Genomic DNA, 20,705 nt, shown 5'->3' on the forward strand with positions numbered 1-20,705 from the left:
TTTTAAGCTTATATTAGCATATTGAATTATTTATATGCACTAATCATTTTCAAAATTTAAAAAATATTCTTGGAGAAAATGAAGTATGATGTTTTCTTTATTATATTTAGAAAATAATTGAAACTGAAAGAGATGTATTAAAAAATTTAGGTAGCTATGTCCTCTAAATTTACTGTAATGTATTTAGTAACTTTGTCCATCATCATGAAGACAGAATCTAAAATGTTTCCATAGTGATGAATGTCCTAGAAATGTTAGAGAAATAGTTTTTCTGTTGCTTATTTTTAAGCATCTTGCAATGATTTGAAGTATATTTTTAAAAAAATCCATTATTCTGCTAAATAAGAGCTAATAATTTGATTACCATGATATTAAATTATAATCTAAAAAATATTAATACAATAAAATATACTTTGAAGTAGTCATAAAAATAAAGTTAGAAGATAGATATAATGCTCTTACATGCTGCATCATTTTAATTATTATTTCATTGTGTTTAAATGATTTATTATGGTGCAACATGTTAAAATAGAGAAGTTGTCAGTGCATACCTAAAACTTAATTAATTACAGAAATTTATTTTATGCATCATTAAGTGCAGACAAGATTAATAACCTAATTGGACATTTTGATGATAATATAATATGCTCCTTAGACTAATTATTAGAGATGCATAGTTGTATTAATATTCAAGAAGTCATTTAACATTTTAAATTTTAAAGTAGATAAAATATTACAAATATGCAGAGTGAATGACTCATTTTGACCTTCCTTTCCAGTTCTAAGTACTTACTTTACCCTTAAATAGGCCTCAGCCAGTTACCCTTATTCTTATCACATCATTTCAATTCATATTTGGCCCATCTATCTCGAAAATTAATTATATTGTTTCACATTTCATAATTACACATTACATATATATGTATATATTTTAACAATTTACTGTGAAAATATTAGATTGTTTAAAATTAAATGTTCTCAGCATACAATAAGTATAATAATAAAACACAAAGCGTGTTTAAATATTTTAAAATTAAACAATATTTCTTCTGTATTGATTTAATTATCAAAATTTACATTTAAAATAAAACAAATTTATATTATTTATTTATCTATGTGAAAAAAACAAACTTAGAGAGAAAATTTGGTTGTATTCTTTTAATGCAGTTTTATTTCTTCTAATATAATATGCTGTATTATGCATGAATTTTTATTTTATATTTAAGTTTATTCAGACAAATAATTATTTTCTTATTTGTTGCATTATTTATTTCCATACTGTTCTATCAATCTTCTGAAGGTCATTCCTCTTAACAGTCTTTTGTTATTTTTTCCTGTAATTAAGCAATTTTTCATGCTTGAATGATAAAATATTTTTTTTTTACCTTATATTTATATCAGCTTTCAAATGTTTACAGTGTTTAGTTTCTTCCTACATTTTAAAACTGCCCATTGATTATCTCATTAAGTATTGGTGTATTAAAATATTTATTTTAAATGTTCTTCAAAGGTAAACTGCTATTTCAGAAGAACTATTTATCTTAAAACTGAAAATTAATATTTAATTTCAACTACATTTGAAGTCTATATATAAATGTTGTTATATGATTTTGTAATTATTTTAATTTAAATTTTTGAGATAATTTCGATTAAATTTCAATTTTAAATTATTCAAAATAGGGAAACTATGTATTGGAATCAGATGAATTTTTGGAAATGCAAAGGCCCGAATTTGATACTATCTTATGTTTGAGTCTTACTAAATGGATACACCTAAATTGGGGTGACGAAGGTGTGAAAAGAGTTTTCCGGAGGATGTATGCTCAGTTGCGACCGGGAGGAAGAATGATTCTGGAAGCACAACCATGGCCTTCTTACGTTCGCAAAAAGAAGTTAACGGTATATTTAAATATTAGGATTTACTTTTACTTTTTAATTAATATAATTTTTTTTTTGTTTTACTTAAATAATTTATACATAAATTAGATTTAAAAAATTGTTTATATATTAATAAACAAGAACTATCTATTTGGTTGAAATCCCATCTGGGATCAAAACAATTTTCTCATCCTGGTGTTAATTTTTTCTTTGGATGGATTAAGTTATGCGATTTATATATTCCGAATTTATGCTTTGGATGTTTTTGTTTATTAACAATTTTAAATAATTTAATGCATAAATTTTTATTTGTATTCAATCTACTTGTATTAAATATTTAATTTTAAAGAATTGCAACATGATTTAAAGACTTTTTTTGACTTTAAATATTTTATTAACAGGAAACTACTTTTAAAAATTATTTGTCGATACAAATGAGACCTGAGCAGTTTAATGAATATCTATTATCAAAAGAAGTTGGATTTAGCACATGTGAATTAATTGATGCACCAGCTCATCCATCAAAAGGTAAATTTATTATAATTGTTTTGTCTCTTCAAATTTATATATATATACGTAAAAGAAAATATTTAATTTCAAGTAAGGTTATGTTAAATCAATTATATCTAGATATATATATTGTCATTATAAATCTTTGATTGTTATTGTATGTAATTTGAAAACTTTACCTATATTTGGATTTAAAATATTTTAAAGAAAATTTAAAAATTTTCCTTTTCTTTGCATCAAATTAGTTATGAAGCTTTATTACATTACAAATAGATTCATTCTTCAGTATTTATAGATAATAAAGCTTAAGAAATATTTTTTATAATTATAAGAAACAGTCCTTTTTTAGAACTCTATTTTTAAATATTTAATTTTCCTGGGGTTTTTCATATAAAACGATTATGTACATGCTTATATAAAATATTTTATTCATCAAATAATAATGAATAGTTTTTTTATTAAAGAAAAAAGCCTAGTTGCAATATATATATAGCCTCTGGAGAAAAATAAATTTCATATAGATGCTTGTACAATAGTCCCATCAATAATAAATTAACCTCTACAAATCCTTGTCATTAATCAAGTTAAGCATAAATTTTTAATATGTATTTTTGTAAAAGTTAGAAATTTAGCTTTATTAAAATTAATAAAGGATTTAATTAAAAGTGTGTATTAATTTTTGAAGTGAAGATTAAATCGAGAAAATTTTGCAGCGGCTATATGCCTTAATGACTTAATCTTACATATGAATAGCAATTTTTAATTTTAAATTTAAAAATTAAAGATTAGACTGTTATTTTCAAAGGTACTTTCAGTTCTTTTTTTAATCTTAAAAGAAAGTTAAACTAAATAAAAATTTATTTTGGATAAAATCCAGAATTTTTATCCTGCGACACTTTCACCGAATAATTTTTTCCTATATAAATTGATTTTAAAGATGCTAGGTATAAATCTTTTTAAATTTTATTATTATTATTATTATTATTATTATTATTATTATTTAAAGATTTTAATTAATCTTTTAAATTATTAAAAGTATTAAAATGCTATAAACCAGTACATATAAAACAGTGGGTTTTTTAAAAATTGATGGTAGAAAATTTTTCATCAGAATTCGGAAAAAAATTGTGTTCAATTGATTTTGTTCCAAATTTTTCTAGTTTTGTAATTTCATAAAAATTTTTCATTCAGTAGTGAAAAGATTTTTCATTTGATTAAGTTGTTTTTTTTTTTTTTTTTCCTTTCTTTCAGATCCTAAATGTTTAAAATATTCAGTAATATATATATTATTAAAGCAGAGTATATTGTAATTTAGAATCTTAATATATAATTAATGAACTGTTGTGGACTTTGTAAGCCAAAGTTTTATCTTTAAAATAGTGAATATTTTAGCTTTATTTTAAATGTAGCAAAATTTAAATGTAACGGATTTGAAAGAACTGATCCCTTGAATTTTTTTAGTCAACATAAATCATTGATTATGTTTTTAATTACAGATGGTCTTTTAAGATGTCTCATAAGAGAATAAGATAATCAGTGTGTCTCATATATAATCAGAATGAATTAAATAGCCGTACTAGACAGAGAAATACTTTATTTAATAAGTTTTATATTCATATTCAAGTTTCATAGTATTTCTATTACATTCAAAAATGAAACTAAGTTAAATAAAAAAGAAAATTAAAAATAAGTAAGATATTATATTTAAAGGTGTCTTTGAGATAGGGAAAAATAATCTGTACATCATTGATAATTATATGCTTTCTCAAAGTAATAAATTTACCTGTAATTTAAAGAGAAGAACACATCAAAATAAGCAACTTTTTATATGCTAATTAAAGTAAAAAACAATAGGAAATAATTACCTTCTGTTAATGAATGGATTACTTTCTCTCTTAATATTAATTATATTTTCTTTAAATTGTTTATAATTAAAGTTAATGCTAAAATTAAATTTAATTAAGCTTGTGCAACCAGATTATATTCAAGATAAGTACCATTATTAATGTTTTAGACTTGTCAAAATTGTTTTTTAAATAGAGATGGCCCTAGGTAAAATTTATTTCTGAGACCTATTAAAAGAGATAGATTTATTTATGTCTACAAAAATTTGAACATTTTTAATATAGAAACAGACAGAAAACACACAATAAAGTAATAAAAATGTATACAATAGATTTTCAGCACTGAATTCACCAATTACAGAAAAAAGTCCAGTTCTGCAGCAATATCTCTTTCAATGGGCAAGATTGAAAGTGAAGAAATTCTCTCTTGGCACATTGCTAATCAAAGGTAGTTCTTGATCAATTTTAACTTTGAAAATTATCATTCTGAAGATGCAACAGATATTGACACAATTACATTTTCACTGATTACCAATTTGATTATTAAATTAACCCTGAAAGTACAAAGTCCTAGGCATTACCATTTTACCTACATGTAAGACCATCTGTGCTTTTGAGTTAGTACTATATATATATATATATATAATATATCCACAGAATTTTTTCTTTATAAAATTTTTAAAAAATTACTTCTATTTAAAACGTAAAACAAATATATAATAGCAAAAAATTTAGTTCTTTGTATTTTGAAAATTCTTTAATTAAACAAAAAATAATTAATGTTTTATTGATTGATTCAAGCTGAATTTGAAATACTATAATAAATAAATACAAAAATTATATGCAGTAAAATTAAAAATTTTGTATTTTTTTTTTTTTTAATATTTATTTTAAAATGTTTACTTAAATTAACTATTTTAAATGGAAATATTTCTGTAGCTTTTGTCTTTTTATAATTATCTTTAACATGTTTTCAATCCATTTAGAAGGAAAATATAAAATTTAATCACCTGAAAGTGTTTGTGATTTGTTTGTTTTCAGTGATTTACCTCTTTCTCTAATTTTTAAATATTTGTGTAGTTTTATTCAAAATGACTTTTAATAAGTAATCTGTATTATTGTTCTGATAATTATATGGTTACAGTATATTTTAAAAGCACTTTCAGTTAAAATTTTTGCTGAAAAGGTTTTTTAAAATATGGTTTAGGGTTTTTGTAAGTTAATATGATTTAAACTTCTTAAATATTTTTGAAACAATTTAATTTAAAATATCTGTTAGATAAATATTTAATATATTTTCTGATTTAAATATAATAATGTTATAATAAAAGAAGTATTTTAAAATGACAGTTGAAAAGTTTATGATTTTCTTTCTAAAAGCAAGAGAATGCAAAATAGCAAATCCCTGTTTGCTATTTTGCATTCTCTTGCTTTTAATATTCATTAATCTTCTAATAGCTATTGTTAGCAATCAATAATTAATGAAATTACATTATTTGATCATTTCATTTAAATTTTATCAATGTCTATAAAATCATTTTAATTTCATCATCAAATCTGAAATAAATGGAAAAAACTCTTAGATGTTTCATACTAACAACTTAAAAAAATGAAGAACAATTGATTAACAAAAATCTTTAATGTCTGAAGTTAATCAGGAAAAAGTATGCAGTATTCACAAATAAAATAATTTTATTAAAGGAAACTGACAATTTGCATCAAAAGTATCAAAGATACACTAGTTTTCAATATAATCACCTTGAAAATTGAAGCACTTGTCATAACATGAAAAGAGTTTGTTCATCTCAGATGTATAGAATGTCTGCTATTTGAACCACTGTTCATCATTATATTTCATATTTTTATTCAACATGAAACAAAGTCCTGAGAAATGCTCCTTCAGGACAAGAAATTGTTGGAAGCCAAATTCAAGCTACAACTACATGCTAGATGTTTCAATGTTTCAACATTATCCAATGGAAAGCTTGTAGGTTCTGTTTGCAATGCTAAAGCAGTGTTTCTCAATCTTTTTCTTGTTGCAGACCTGTAAAATTATTGATAATTTTATCTGGACCAGTAATTGTATGTGACTGTGAATTATGCTTATATATGCTTATCTAGCACTGGCTCACAGAAAAATATTTGACTGTACTGATGCTGGTAGCTGATTATAGATGACATTTAAATAGTATTCTAGACTTACTGTACTTACTTCGTTATGTATTCAAGACTTATTGCACTTAATCTGTTACATATAGTATGTTTAGAATACTATTTAAATATCACAAATTGCTAACATCAGTACAGTCAAATATTTTTCTGCAAGCCAGTGAAATTTTTCATGGATTAGCAGTTGAAAAATATTGTGTTAAAGTGATTAGGCATTATTATGAAAGAGTGTCATATGATACAACTTGCTAAGCTGTTCATTGACATCATTACATTGCTGTATACTTTAATGAACTGCTGATAGATATAATTTTTTGCCAGAGAAAAGTTTATAACTTATCTTTATGGGAGATGACACTGAACATTAGAGCCCTCTACTGAACTCTCTATCAGCAACATTTGCATATTCATTGATAGCAGTGTCTTGATTAACAGAACTTGTAAACATTTTGACATGCAAGGATCAGTCATATTTTTAATGAATATTTTTACATACTAAAATTTTGCTGTTAGGCCACGACTCCACTAGCCGTAAAACAGCCGTAAAACCCCTTGCCGTAAAAGCTTTTAATCACGTGACCTATTTGCGTTTGAGCTCAGATTGCGGTGGAGATCCGGCTAGCGTAGCTTTTTACGGCGACAGTACTATTACGGTGTATACGCGATATATCGATATAAAGACAATGTTTATATTCTACGAGTTTTTTCTGTACTATAATTACAAATGTAGTAAAAGTAATATCTTTACTTTCATATATTGACTTTTATTATTATATTATTAAGATAATATACAGCACTTATAAGCTTAGCTTTTTTATTATATACTCCTCTAAATTGAAGGATTTTCCTTTGGCCGTTTATATCGCGTGTTTTAGGCATCCATTATTATAATCGGGATACCTCTTGTCGTAGATACATGAATACTTTCGGATGTTTTCGATAAATCTTTCTAGATCTTCTAGAGTAGCCATGAGAGAACGTATACAAAAGCTCGTTTTTCGCCATTTTCGCACCGTGTTACGATGACCTAGATTTCACTGACTTCTGATTGGTGGATGGTACCGGTTTACGGTCGTATTCGCTTCGAAAGTTGAACACTGCTCAACTCGCTTTTACGTTGGTTTTACGACCTGCTCAGGCGTAAAATATCTTGGTCACGTGATTAAAAGCTTTTACGGCGAGGGGTTTTACGACCCTTTTACGGCTAGTGGAGTTGCGGCTTTAGTAGAATCAAAATATAACCATTTATTATTTTATTTACCATATTAATCATTTCTTATAAAAATTTAAAATTACCATATTTACTCGCATATAAGACAATCTCGCATATAGGACAAGGTGTGACTTTAAAGATCAAAATAAAGAAAATTAAATTTATTAATACAATTCTAATTGTATTTCATTTATAGTAAAAGTACAAGTAAAATATCAAATGAACATAAATGCACACATTGTACTGCAAAAATTACTGGCATTTTAAACTTTAAGGAAAAATCTTATAAAATCAACAACATAATTTGTTCACGTAAAGCTGGACAATCGGGAACCTTTTTTTGCCAAGTCTTAACAGTTGAACCCACTCTCTGTAGATTACACTTATGAGTTTCTCTCCGAATTCTAATTTCCAAATAATCATCTGTTTTCACGTGGGAATGGATTAAAACTTATATTGTGCTCCCGTATACATGATTTTGGAATTTCAATCTGGAATTCAAACTACAGTCAAACCTGTTTTTATGCGGTCTTTTTTTGTGCGATTTTTTATTTGTGCGGTATAGTTGGCGACTAGTCTCGTGCGATTTGTCATGTCTCACGTTGACTTATTATAGCTAAATAAACTTATTATTAGTGATGTAACGAATATTCGGTTACTACCCGGTATTCGGCCTATTCGGCCTATTTTTCACTATTCGGCCGAATACCGAATATTTAAATCATTATTCGGCCGAATACCGAATATTTAGTCACTATTCGGCCGAATACCGAATACCTAAAAACAGGAGTAAGAAATAACAAAAACACAGTAAATTAATCATTTTGGTAACTTTTATTAATGCTGAAAATTAAACTATAATTATTAAAGTTAATAAGAAATAGCATCTAACTCTAGTATTAAATTATTTCATAATTAAATAATATTATAGCCTTTATCTTATACTATAGCCCGATATCTTATGACATTGATGGCGTGTAGGTTAGAATGTATCGGGCATTAATATTATTGTTTAGTTAATTATGTTATATTTGTATTCGCGTATATTTTTATATTTTTTACAGTATTTTAAAATGATTTACGAAACGTTTTATTGAAACTTATCGTATTTAATGAAATAATTATTTATCTATTTCTAGAAGATGAGTAACTAATATCTAATTTATTTTATGTATAAAGCAAAGAATGAGCATTTTTCATTATATGCAAAAGATAACATTTGAAATCATGTTAATTTTAAAAATATTGACAAAAACAATAGCAACAAAATATCACAAAATTTCACAAATAGAAAACCCCCAATAATATATTTGAACTGTTCCACAACTGGGCAGAAACTAGACCATATGTCCCCACTAAAGTATATCCTTAGGGCACTATTCAGTCTACAAATACGTAGTAAAAACAAAATTTTAGAGTTAAAAAGATTGATTCCAAATAAAATAACTTGTATGTTATAAGTTACATCTAAATACCAACAACTGCCGAATCATATCGGGCTATTTACGGCTATTACATAAATTATAAACCAATTTGGCACTAGAGGTAGACGTTAGGCTCCATCTCATATTAACTTTAATAATTATAATTTAATTAATTAATTTAAATAATTTAGACCTACTGGAAGAAAAAATCGTAGTGACAGCGGGCCAATAGAGAGCAGAGTGCGCTATTTTTGCCATAATGCGGTTTGCGCGCCAATTTTTGTACGTGCGCTAATCAAGCCAAATAGTTTGGCCGAATATTCGGCCATTCAGCCACACTCCTGGCCGAGTATTCGGCTGAGGCCAAATATACTATTCGTTACATCACTACTTATTATAGCATAAATGAACTTATTATAGTAATATTATTGCACGAATATGCAAAAAATGAAATAATATATTTTTTTAAGTCAACAAAACACCACCTGGACAAAAATATGTAAAACAGACGATAGACGAGATGATGCAGTCAAGTGCTGACATCTGTTGTCAATAAATTCTATTTTGTACGGTTTTGAGTTATTTTCTGTGTGAGACTTTTTTTTATGCGGTCCCTATTGACCGCATAAAAAAAATATTTGTTTAATTGTGTTGCGAAAACTATTTTTTATAGCCATTCGTGAAGTTTCAAGTGATTTTTTTTATGCGTTTTTTTTATGCGGTCCCTATCCACCGCATAAAAACAGGTTTGACTGTATTTAATTCTATTGCTATTCATCTTTACTCCTGACAATATTCAAGAATAATTCAAATGACCAAGATAAAATACTTGTGTTTTTAAATACAAGAAGGTGAGCATCCAGTAAAAAATGCAAATACATGGTTAACAAAAAATATTTGCAAAAAATCAAAGAATGTTTCGCTCCTGCTATAGGATGACCTAGGAATTTGAAGCTGTGATAAATTAATAAAAACTTCGTCTTATATGCGAATAAATACAGTATCTCTTAAATGTATATAGAAAAGCTAATAGGAATAATGTAGAAATTAATAAGGTAATTTTGTAGCACTTTCATTGTATGAGTAGATTTCAAATTCCAAAGTATATATACACAGAGCGTTTTAAGTTTAGAAACAATCATAAATAATAAACATAATTATAAGAGCATATACATTTTTAAAATAGAATTTAAAATATTTATGCTTTTAATGTAGTTGATCAGAATTCAAAGTTTTTAATTGACTCAATATATTTTTATGTATAAATGATCTAACTGTGAAAAAGATGAAGATTTGAATTTTTTAAATTACTATATTTAGATTGGGTTTAATACACTGATTCAATAATTAGGTATTGGGTAATTGGCATTACACACATACACAATACTATGAAAAAGTAAAAAAATAATTTAAATGCCACTTCAGACATGCCATTAGTATTTTTTTAGTAATTAAAATATATATTGCATACAATGTTTCAACCATTATTTTATTATATTATAATAAAAAAAATTAATGATGATGATAAAATAATTATGATAATTATAAAAAACTTTTCATAAAAATTCTATATGGATAAATACTATTGTTAAAATAACATCAAAGAACTGAAAGAGCATGAAAAATTGAAATAGCTTTTTTACCATCAATTTATTAATCCTATCATAAAAGAGACTTTTCATTGCATAGCAATAAAAATTCTTTATGAAGTTCTTTTTAATTTATTTTTAAAGTAATAATGCTATTATTATGATAATTAGTGAATTTTTATATACCATAAATTTTATATATTTTACATATTAGACATATTAAATTTAAAAAATACATGTATACATACACACAAGACTTTTATATGTATTGGAAAATGTTACATAATAATATTTCAATCAAATAAAACTTTATACTATTAAAGACTTAGGATGACTGTAAAAGCTTGAAAAACACAGCTTTTTCAAAATATATAAATTTTGAATAAAAATCATATATTGTCTAGAAAGATGTTTGGTTTATGAAATTTAATTTGATGCAATACATTTTTTTTGTCAATAATGTAATATTTGTGAATTAGATATATTATAGATGAAGAAATCAATATTAAGTCACACTTTCTATACTATTTCCAGCAGAAATAGTTTCATATGTTCATAAACTGTATTAGTAATAAACATTTTCATTAAGTATTAAACTTTATTAAACTATTTTTGCTTGAAATAGTATGGAAGATATGATTTAAAATTTTGTAAGTTCTATTCATGATATAGAGAATTAAAGAAAGCAATCTATGGTTTAATAAAAGAATAAAGAATAGATACAGATAAGATTTTAAACACATTATTTATTTTTAACGTATTAAAATGTTTTTAAAAAAACTAATTAAAACAATTTATAAAATTTTTGCATAAAAGATATTCTTTTATACAAAAATTTCTTGCTGACAAAGATGATAATACATCATTGAAAGTACTTGCAAGTATATTGTACGTTTTAAAAAAAGCTGTTAATGCTGAAAGACAGTCTATTTAATATGTTATTTTGTTGTTTTGGCATGAAGTGGAAACTTTTATTATAAAATGTTTTTTTTTTAAATAACTTTATTTGTAATAATGTGGCATAGTTAAATCCAAATAATGTATCTATACAAGGTCTGTCCAGAAAGTTTGCAAACTTTGCAAATAGAAGTTGTTTGCATTTACCTAGAAGCTAATCAGTTTTGTCGCCCTCCTGAGTCTATGTACTGAATTCAACATTTCTGCCATGGAAAGAACACTTCCTGAAATGCTTCTTTTGGAATGATGCACAGCTCCACTAGCAAATTTTTCTTAATGGCTTAAATGGGTTCAAAACAGCAACATTTGAGGCAGATTTTAATTTGAGAAATAAAAAGAAGCTTGCAGGAGTTTAGTCCAGTGAATTTGAAGGTTGGAGAACAAGTGATGTCGAGTTCAAAAACTGTGTTATTAGTAGTGTTGTGTGGATGGGAGTATTGTCACATTGCTATTCTCTCCAAGCACTCAGTCTTTTCTTTCTCACTGCTTCTTGAAGACATTTCATCACCTTCAGATGGTATTCCTTAATACTGTCTTCCCTTCTGGAAAAAGTTCCTATTGAATGACACTAGTATCAAACAAAACAGTAAGCAAGATCTCCACACTCAACCAAACTTTTGTTGTGCCTTTTTGGATTGCGGTAAAGATTTTCCACCCACTGTGATGACTGATGTTTTGTTTTCATGACATACTCATAGACTCATGTCTCATTCCCAGTGATAATGTTTTTCATGAAATTTTTATTAGACCTAACCCATCCCAGACTCTTCACTCAATTGCACTTATGGAAAGAAAATCACCAAATGCAATCAACATGTTTTTTTTTTTTTTAAAACATGTTGATTGTTTTCATGTTGATTTTTTTTTCTTTATTTTGTACTTAATCGTCCTGGCTTATTTTTAAAAATTGTAAATTATTTTTTAAATTGTGTTGCCACCTCTAGAGGGAAATATTGGACTATTTTACATTGTGAGGCCGACGAGAAGCCTCAAATAAAAGGTCGACTCCGCCGTGGAATTGTCTTATCCCTCAACTGCGTGAGAAAGGATGTCTGGATAAAAAGACACATTTTATATGTATTGTCTGTAAGAGAAATATATTTTTTCTTTATTTTGCAATCAACATGTGTTTACACAAATGAACATAATATAACAACAAATGAAGATAGAACAAACTCCGCTTTCAGCAGATAGTACAGAAAACTTGCTGGTAGAGAGCGATCCAAGCTGCACTCAGATTCAATTATTGGTTGGTATGTAATTTAAAAAGTTTGCAAACCACACGTACAGGAATCACTTACCGGTGTTGGAAACGAAAAATGAAAAAACGTCAACGTTTTCGAACTTTGGAAGTTCTTCTTCAGACGATAAAAAACGATGGAACGCATATCCAAAAATAGAACGATTATTTTTAAACGAAATCGAACACTTCACGTTACAGCTGGTTGATCGGACGTGCATATTTTGTGCGGGTAGATGACGATTAAAGGTCCGTGTCGATGAGGGCCTGCCAGGCGACGGACAAATTGAGCTCTTCTTTACAGTTTATGCAGGTGGTGGCACGGCTAGATTTGTAAATGGAGATAGCCTCCAACCACCTCAGGTGTTCTATGTGAGGTGAGGTGATGACGAACCTCGCTTGGTTGAGGGCCGCCTCGATGTCAGGATCAGCCGCGTAAGTTGCGAGAGACGTAGAGTTCCTCCCATGTAGAATATTTGCATTGTGCTCACGTATTCTGATTCCCAATGATCGTTTAGTTGAACCGATATAAACAAAGTTTCTGTCACACCTGTGATCCTTAAGAAGTATAGAGTAAATGCCCGGAAGTCTGTTGGGATCTCTATGGCTCTCACAACTTACACGGCCAATCCTGACATCGAGGCAGCGAGCCCTCAACCAAGCGAAGCTCATCATTACCTCACCTCAACACTGAACACCTGAGGTAGTTGGTTGGAGGCTATCTCCATTTACAAATCTAGCCGTGCCACCACCTGCATAAACTGTAAAGAAGAGCTCAATTTGTCCATCGCCTGGCAGGCCCTCATCGACACAGACCTTTAATTGTCATCTACCCGCACCAAATGCACATGTCCGATCAACCAGTTGTAACATGAAGTGTTCGATTTCGTTTAAAAATAATTGTTCTATTTTTGGATCTGTGTTCCGTTATTTTTTATCGTCTGAAGAAGAACTTCCAAAGTTCAAAAACGTTAACAATGTTTTATCGTTTTTCGTTTCCAACACCAGTAAGTGGTTCCTATACGTGTGGTTTACATCCCCGGTGTTCCACGAATGTAGAAGCTTACCAAGTTTGCAAACTTTCCGGACAGACCTTGTATATGTATAATGTTTTATTATATTCCTTTGCTTAACTACCACATTTTCTAGGGTATATACCCTGCAAAAAATTGCTGGAATGAAAATAAAACCTTTGAATAACCCATCCACCATATATCTCATATCTACAGAGTGGCTATTACTCCTTAAGTCTGTGATTGCAATTTAAAAGTGGCATATAACGTGCTCCATTGCATAACCCATATCCCTTTAAAATTGTTTTTAAACACTCATATCCAGGTTACATGCACAAAAATACAGTACTTTTTATTAAGTTTGAAATATACATTAAATTATTTATACATTTATATTATTACTGTGAATTTTTTGCTTAAATCTGAATTCTTTTGAATGCTTTCAGAAATATCTAAAAATTCGTTTTTAAATATAACAACTCCTAAAAAGGAGAAAAAACAAATGCTACAAATTTTAGAATTCAAACTTGTTTTTTAAAAAATGTCCATGCATTCAACTTTCAGTTTTTGAATATTTGTACCTGATGATGGGACAGAGAGGGTCCAAAAAATGTTTTATCCAATAAAACTTTGACTCCTAAAATTTGTAGTATTGTTTTTTTTTTCCTCCTGAAATACCTAAAGTAAGTTCGGTTAATTTTTAAACAGACTTCATAATATTAAAGACTGGAGCTAGAGTTATGTTAAATGGTTTTAATAGTTTTTTTACTTTTTCAAACATAACATGGATATAAGTATGTCATATTAAATGTTTATTTATTCTTTACATTAGTCTTTTATATTCATTTTATATTAATTTCTTATTGTTTTTAGTATTAAACACTATATTTATTCTCTATAAAATGTGTTTTTGGTATATATTTTGGAGTGTCTAGAACGAATTAATTGGATTTACATTGATTCATATGGGAATAATTGCCTTGGTTTTTGTTGGGTTTGGATTTTGCTGATTGTTTTCGGATGAAAACCAAGGCATCACTGTAATTTCAGAATAGACAGTTAATGGTTTGATAAATAGTCAAACTTTGATTTAGCACAACTATTTTTTTCATTTCTGAAATTGGCACTAAACTGAAATACCTTAAAACAGTGGTTTCCAAACTTTTTTGATTCTCAGCATCCTTGCTAAATTCAGATTTTCCCAAGGCACCCTATGTCAAATTCTAACAAGTACAATTTGCGAAATAGTGAAATAGCCAATATCTTTTTAATTAAAGAGTTAGGACCAGTGCTGCCGCTTGCTTCTGGTGGAACTACCCTAACTGCAAGCTTTGTTTTACCCTAGATTACCCTAAATTGAGAAAACTCTCTGAGCTTGAGCTTAAGCTTGACCATCATCAAGCTCATGCTTGGATAAAAAAAAATAAAAAATAATATAAGATGAATGATTCTATGATGCAGATGCCTGTACTATTAACATGAAATAATAATCAGAACAATTCTTAATTCATTGTTTTTAAAAATGTTAATAACTAAAATGTCTTAGGATTTTTAGGCTTTATCAGAGGTATTGATTTACATTTGATATGGAAAGTGCTTATGGCCCAATGGCATAAAGGTTGAGAAAAGCAAAATTCTACTTGGATTTAATATACATTGTACACCTGTGTACCTAGCATCAATCTTCTTTATTTCTTTAGCTTTTGTTGTCCTACCCTAAAATCCTCAAGTTATAGGGGAAAACAGAACAGTTTTAGGCTAAAACATTTTCGGGCAAAACTTGTGGCACAATGGGTAGTAGCATCAGATCACAGAGCAGTTTTACCCTAGATTTACCCTAAATATAAGCCTACCGTAAACATTACCCTGAGAGATAGAAATTACCCTAGAAATGGCAGCATTGGTTAGGCAACATTAAATAAAAAATAAGTAAAATACATATTTAAGGTAACAAGAAAATGTAATTAAACAAATTCAATTAATTATAATTAGTGGGATGGATGAGCTTGTTGATCACTGCACATTTTCTCAAACCTTGGAATCAAACTGGACACAGCCACCCTCATTTCCTTCTCCACATTGATTTTCGTGCAATGCTTAGTTTTTATCGGCGACAAACTCAGCTTCGCGCAAATAAGAAGTTGCAAATGAAATTAAGATTCTCTGAGTCGTATCACTTAGAAGGGGATATTTATCTTTTACTGATATCCAAAGTTCAGTTAATTCCATGCTGCTAAATTTTGTTTGCAATGTATTGTTGCAAGATAACTCAATAAGATTCTCTTCTTCTGCAGCAGTAAATTCAGATGGAGCACTGACATTAAATGGATCTTAAATCCATGCAAATTTATTGATATTATCATTGTGAAAATATTCCTCAAACCAGGTGATAAGCTGTGATAAATCTTCTTCAAAAATAGAGTTCATACCTCGAGAGAAATCAACTCCATTGGAAGTCAAACACTGTTGCAACAAGGGGAAACATCTTTTTCTCTGTCTTTATTTATTTTTCTTTTCCATAGTTTTAATTTTTTTTATAAAAGTTGAAATTTTCTCAATTGACTTTAAAAGGTGCATGTTGCTTCCCTGCTGGGAGAGATTCAGGGCATTGAGCTTGAGCTTTTCAAAAATATCACATAAGTATGCTAGTTTTACCAAAAAATCTTCAATCACAAAATTTTTGGCATATTTGTGGTCTTCCTCTTTAAGAAAAATATAAATTTCCTGTCACAGTTCAAACATATGAAACAAAACATTATCTCGAGAGAGCTATTGCTCTCTCGTAATGTTTTGTGCTTTCTCAAAGTGCTGTAGTACAACAAAGACGTGTGCTCGGATCCCACATCCTCACATAGTTTTTTGAAAAATCTTGCCTTCAACGGCTGTTTTTATAAAGTTTACTACATGTACTACATATTCTGGTTCAATGCAGGACTCAGATATTTTGATGTGAGTGCTTCTCTGTGAATAACACAATGGGTCCACAGTGTATCAGGGTCTTTGCTTCGAAAAAGTGCTTGCAATTCTCCATAACATTCGGAAATAGAACGAGCACCATCAGTAAAGATACCAATGCATTTGGTCCACTCCAAATTATTTTTGGAAATAAAAATATCAAGGATCTTGAACAAGTCATGAGCCTTAGCATTAGCCTTAGCATGCAGCCAGCACCGTAGTGATACTTTTATACTCTTATAAAAGAGAAAGTCTTCTACAATGTTGTTATTATCTATAAACTGTCCATAGCAAATCAAGTGAGCATCATTATTATTATCTGTGTCCTCATCCAGCTGCAACTTAAGTTCCTTCCCTTCTATTTTTTCAATAACTGAACATTGGAGTTCCTTTGCTATGTACTGTATTCTGCAACTGATAGTGTTATTGGACAAAGGCACTTTTGAAAACTGCTACCCAGCAAATCCACCAATCATAATGTTCACCATATCTACAGCAGCTGGTAGAATGAGTTTTTCTGCAATGGTAAGAGGCTTTTTACATTTTGCGATTTTATGTACCACCTTTATTACTGAGTTAATGATTTGCATCGGGTCTGTTAGATGTTGCATCTTATCGCATTGAATTGAAAGTGGAAGTAAAATTATGAAAATTTTATATTTCGCGGTGCCCCTGTGAGGAAGCCGTGGCTCCCTAGGGTGTCGCAGCGCACACTTTGGGAACTGCTATTTTAAAGAATAAGAATTATATACTATACAATAATGAGGTCTACACAAGAGTTTGAAAATCATATGATTTGATGATAACAATGTTATTTGCAAGGCAAAATCACGTTTAATAAGTTACAGATACCGAAGGTTTTTCTATTTAATATTTATGGGAAAAATTTATTCAGAAGTATTTATCAGCATTTTACAAAGTTAGTGATATTTAGGAAGCCACTGTATCATGGTTTCACTATGTATCAAGCACAATAAAAAAAGATAACATTCTACATGTTATTTCTTTTTCATTAATTTTAATGCAAATAAATAAATTATAATAATAATAAATGCATTTTTGAAGATATTGCTTAGGTTGTAATAATTGAAAATAGATTGATTACAATTGGCAGGCCATTTCTTAATTTACATAAGTAAAAATAGGAATAGCAAAAAATGATGATCAGTTATAATTAAATTGATTGTGTCTTTCATTTTACTAGTTACATTTAATTGAAATAATTATGCATATGATATTAATTTCTCTCAACATGCATGTGTGAGATGATTAATATGCATTCATAAAATAAGAGAGTAAGTATTTAAATCAATATAGCATAGTAGAAATGAGCTATTTCCATAAATAAGAGTGTTATCCCAATATTAATTAATTAATGAAATTCCTAGAATATGAAATATATGAATAAATTATACACAACTATTTGTATAATTTATATAAAGTGAAAGATATATAATTAGTAATATAGATTTTATACTAAATCTGTATTATTAACTCTTAACAGACAGTTTGTTCTGAAAAGTTTTTTATATATTATATTTATAAGACATAACAGTAGAAAAAATTAAATTTTTAAAAAAATATTTGATGATAAATAATTTCAGTTATAAATGCAGCAGACTATAGTTTTATATTCAATGAAATAATATGATTATCTTCTAAGATTATTAAAATTATTTAATTATTAAACTGATTCACAAACTTAAGTACATCAGAGTACTTCGCAAAAGTTTTCGAACCTCGTCGGGTTCTTCCTCAGGCGTAATGGAATTCTGTGTTCTAAAAATTTTAATGCGAAGTACTCTGATTTACTGAGAGAAGAAGCACATCGGTCAAAGGCACTTTACTTGTTTATTTTAGAAATTTGTTATTAAAAGTAGGAAGTATTGTCTAAATTTAGTATGAAATTAACCTTAAAATTAGCCATAAAGTTTGTAATATAATCTGTTATTTTGTTTAATTTGGACCATGGTGACTAAACATTTCTTAAAATGCTAAAATTAATTAATTAGCAAAGAAAATTAGATACAAAAATAATTTTATTATTATTATTAAATAGTTTATTATTTTATTCATAAACTTTAATATTATTTTTGAAAAAACTTAGTTTAAATTTAATTGTTTTTTTTAATAATGTATTAATTTTTCAGGTTTTTGTCGGCCAATATATTTGTTCACTAAGGGAGTAACATCTCCAAGAGAAGAGTCAATAGAAAGTCAAGAAGGAAAATCAGCTAATTCTAAAAAAGAAACTGTGGATAAATGAGAGTTTGTATATAGGGTGTCAAGACAAAATTGTTCTAGCCATTTTCTCACTAAATTTTGGATTTACAGAAATTTTCAAGGTTTTTATGTCAGAAGAAAGACTTTTTCGTTAAACTTATTAAAAATTATGAAATTTTTAGAGTACATATTATAAACTTAATTAGATGATACCTGCTAAGGTCACTAAGAAACTTGTATGTGACAAAATAAAATTAACACTAGAAAAGTGAGATCCAATTTTCATGAAATAATACAAGATCATCCAAAAATTAAATTTTTTATCATGATGACTTCAACAATAAAATCACATCATGCTAAACTTCATTTTTTAGAATTATTTACTTGTTTTATAAAAATTGGATTTTCTCTTTTGGTGTTAACTTAATTTGTCACGTACTGTCTTTCAATAAGAAACCAAATAAAGTGGATAAATAAATCAAATAATTTGAAACAAAAACTTTTATAGTTTGGCTATAATTAGAAAACGTTTGTTTGTTGTAAATAATACTAGATTATAAAGGTTTTCGTTTCAAATTTTTAAATCTTTCTAGTGGCCTTGGAAATGGTATATAAAAAAGGTAAAGATTTATCTTCAAATTTAGATTAAATTTTTTCTTTACTACAAGTTTAATGTAATATACAAAAATACAATTCTTTTTCCACGAGAAAAACTTTTAAAATTTTCATAATCCTAATTAGCAAGAAATATCCCAGGATAATTTTATCTGGCACCTTATATAACTTGTACATTTTTACAGTCTTCACACAAAGGAGATTCTATCACCTGCTAACATTTCTTCACTGTGTGCCACTTAAAACAATTCATCTGTGATCCAATCACCTTGCTGTGTTGTATTTCACAATAGTTGGGATAATTTCCTTTTATAGCTGTTCATGCAAAATATAACATTTGACTTGGGTTAATTGTGAAATAAATTTTATTTAGAATGAATTACTTTGTCATTTTCAAGAATTTTAATATTCCTGTTATTTCTTTGCAAGATACACTTATTTATGATTTTTACACAGAAATGTTATGATAAAAATATATAATTCAACAAAATTTAGCGTAATACTTGTAAATTAATTTAAAATCTTCATTATATTTTAATCGTAAGAGTTCCTTGTATTTTTCAGTTTTCAAAATTATTTTCTTTTATTGTTTAAGTGAGAATTTAAATAAAAACATAGAAAATTTTAATTTATTTAACAGCTATATGTGAAATTAAACACTCAAATGTTTATAATAGAACAACATTGAATCTATTCAAGAATCTTTAATTAAATTTATGAGGTATAGTTATCCAAATATAGTAAAATCTCCATTTAACAGACAAAATTTCCAGTTTGTGTCATATGTGAAAATTAACACCCTGTTACTTTTAAATTGCTTTTTATACCTAATTAAATTAGCTTGTTTTTCAGATCCAAGAATCATCTCTCATAAAGTGTATTTTCCATAAAAATGTTTGCTTATTTATTTCCATTTAGATCGTATACTCGTTTATTACAATCATATAATTATAAAGGTTTTTTGTTTCAAATATAATTAAATATAGAAAACTTTCCTGTGAAATTAAACTTTTCATACATACTTAATTTTAATTACACAAACCTATCTGCATAAATAAAGACAGATAAACTAACT

General features: G+C 27.6%; 1 protein-coding gene across 1 annotated transcript in view; it reads left to right on the plus strand.

Moving 5' to 3' along the window:
• LOC136977020 (probable RNA methyltransferase Y17G7B.18) overlaps nucleotides 1-20,009 on the plus strand; it is a 44,141-nt gene extending 24,132 nt beyond the window's left edge. The window contains exons 3-5 of the mRNA XM_067272439.1: nucleotides 1,681-1,899; nucleotides 2,280-2,406; nucleotides 18,943-20,009. Coding sequence (XP_067128540.1) covers nucleotides 1,681-1,899; nucleotides 2,280-2,406; nucleotides 18,943-19,058 — 462 coding nt within the window. The 3' untranslated portion in view covers nucleotides 19,059-20,009. The remainder of the gene's footprint in view (nucleotides 1-1,680; nucleotides 1,900-2,279; nucleotides 2,407-18,942) is intronic.
• Nucleotides 20,010-20,705: the final 696 nt, after the last annotated feature.

Source organism: Centruroides vittatus, unplaced genomic scaffold (assembly GCF_030686945.1).
Source record: "Centruroides vittatus isolate TY-2023 unplaced genomic scaffold, ASM3068694v2 contig_439, whole genome shotgun sequence".
In the NCBI taxonomy this organism is placed as follows: domain Eukaryota; kingdom Metazoa; phylum Arthropoda; class Arachnida; order Scorpiones; family Buthidae; genus Centruroides; species Centruroides vittatus.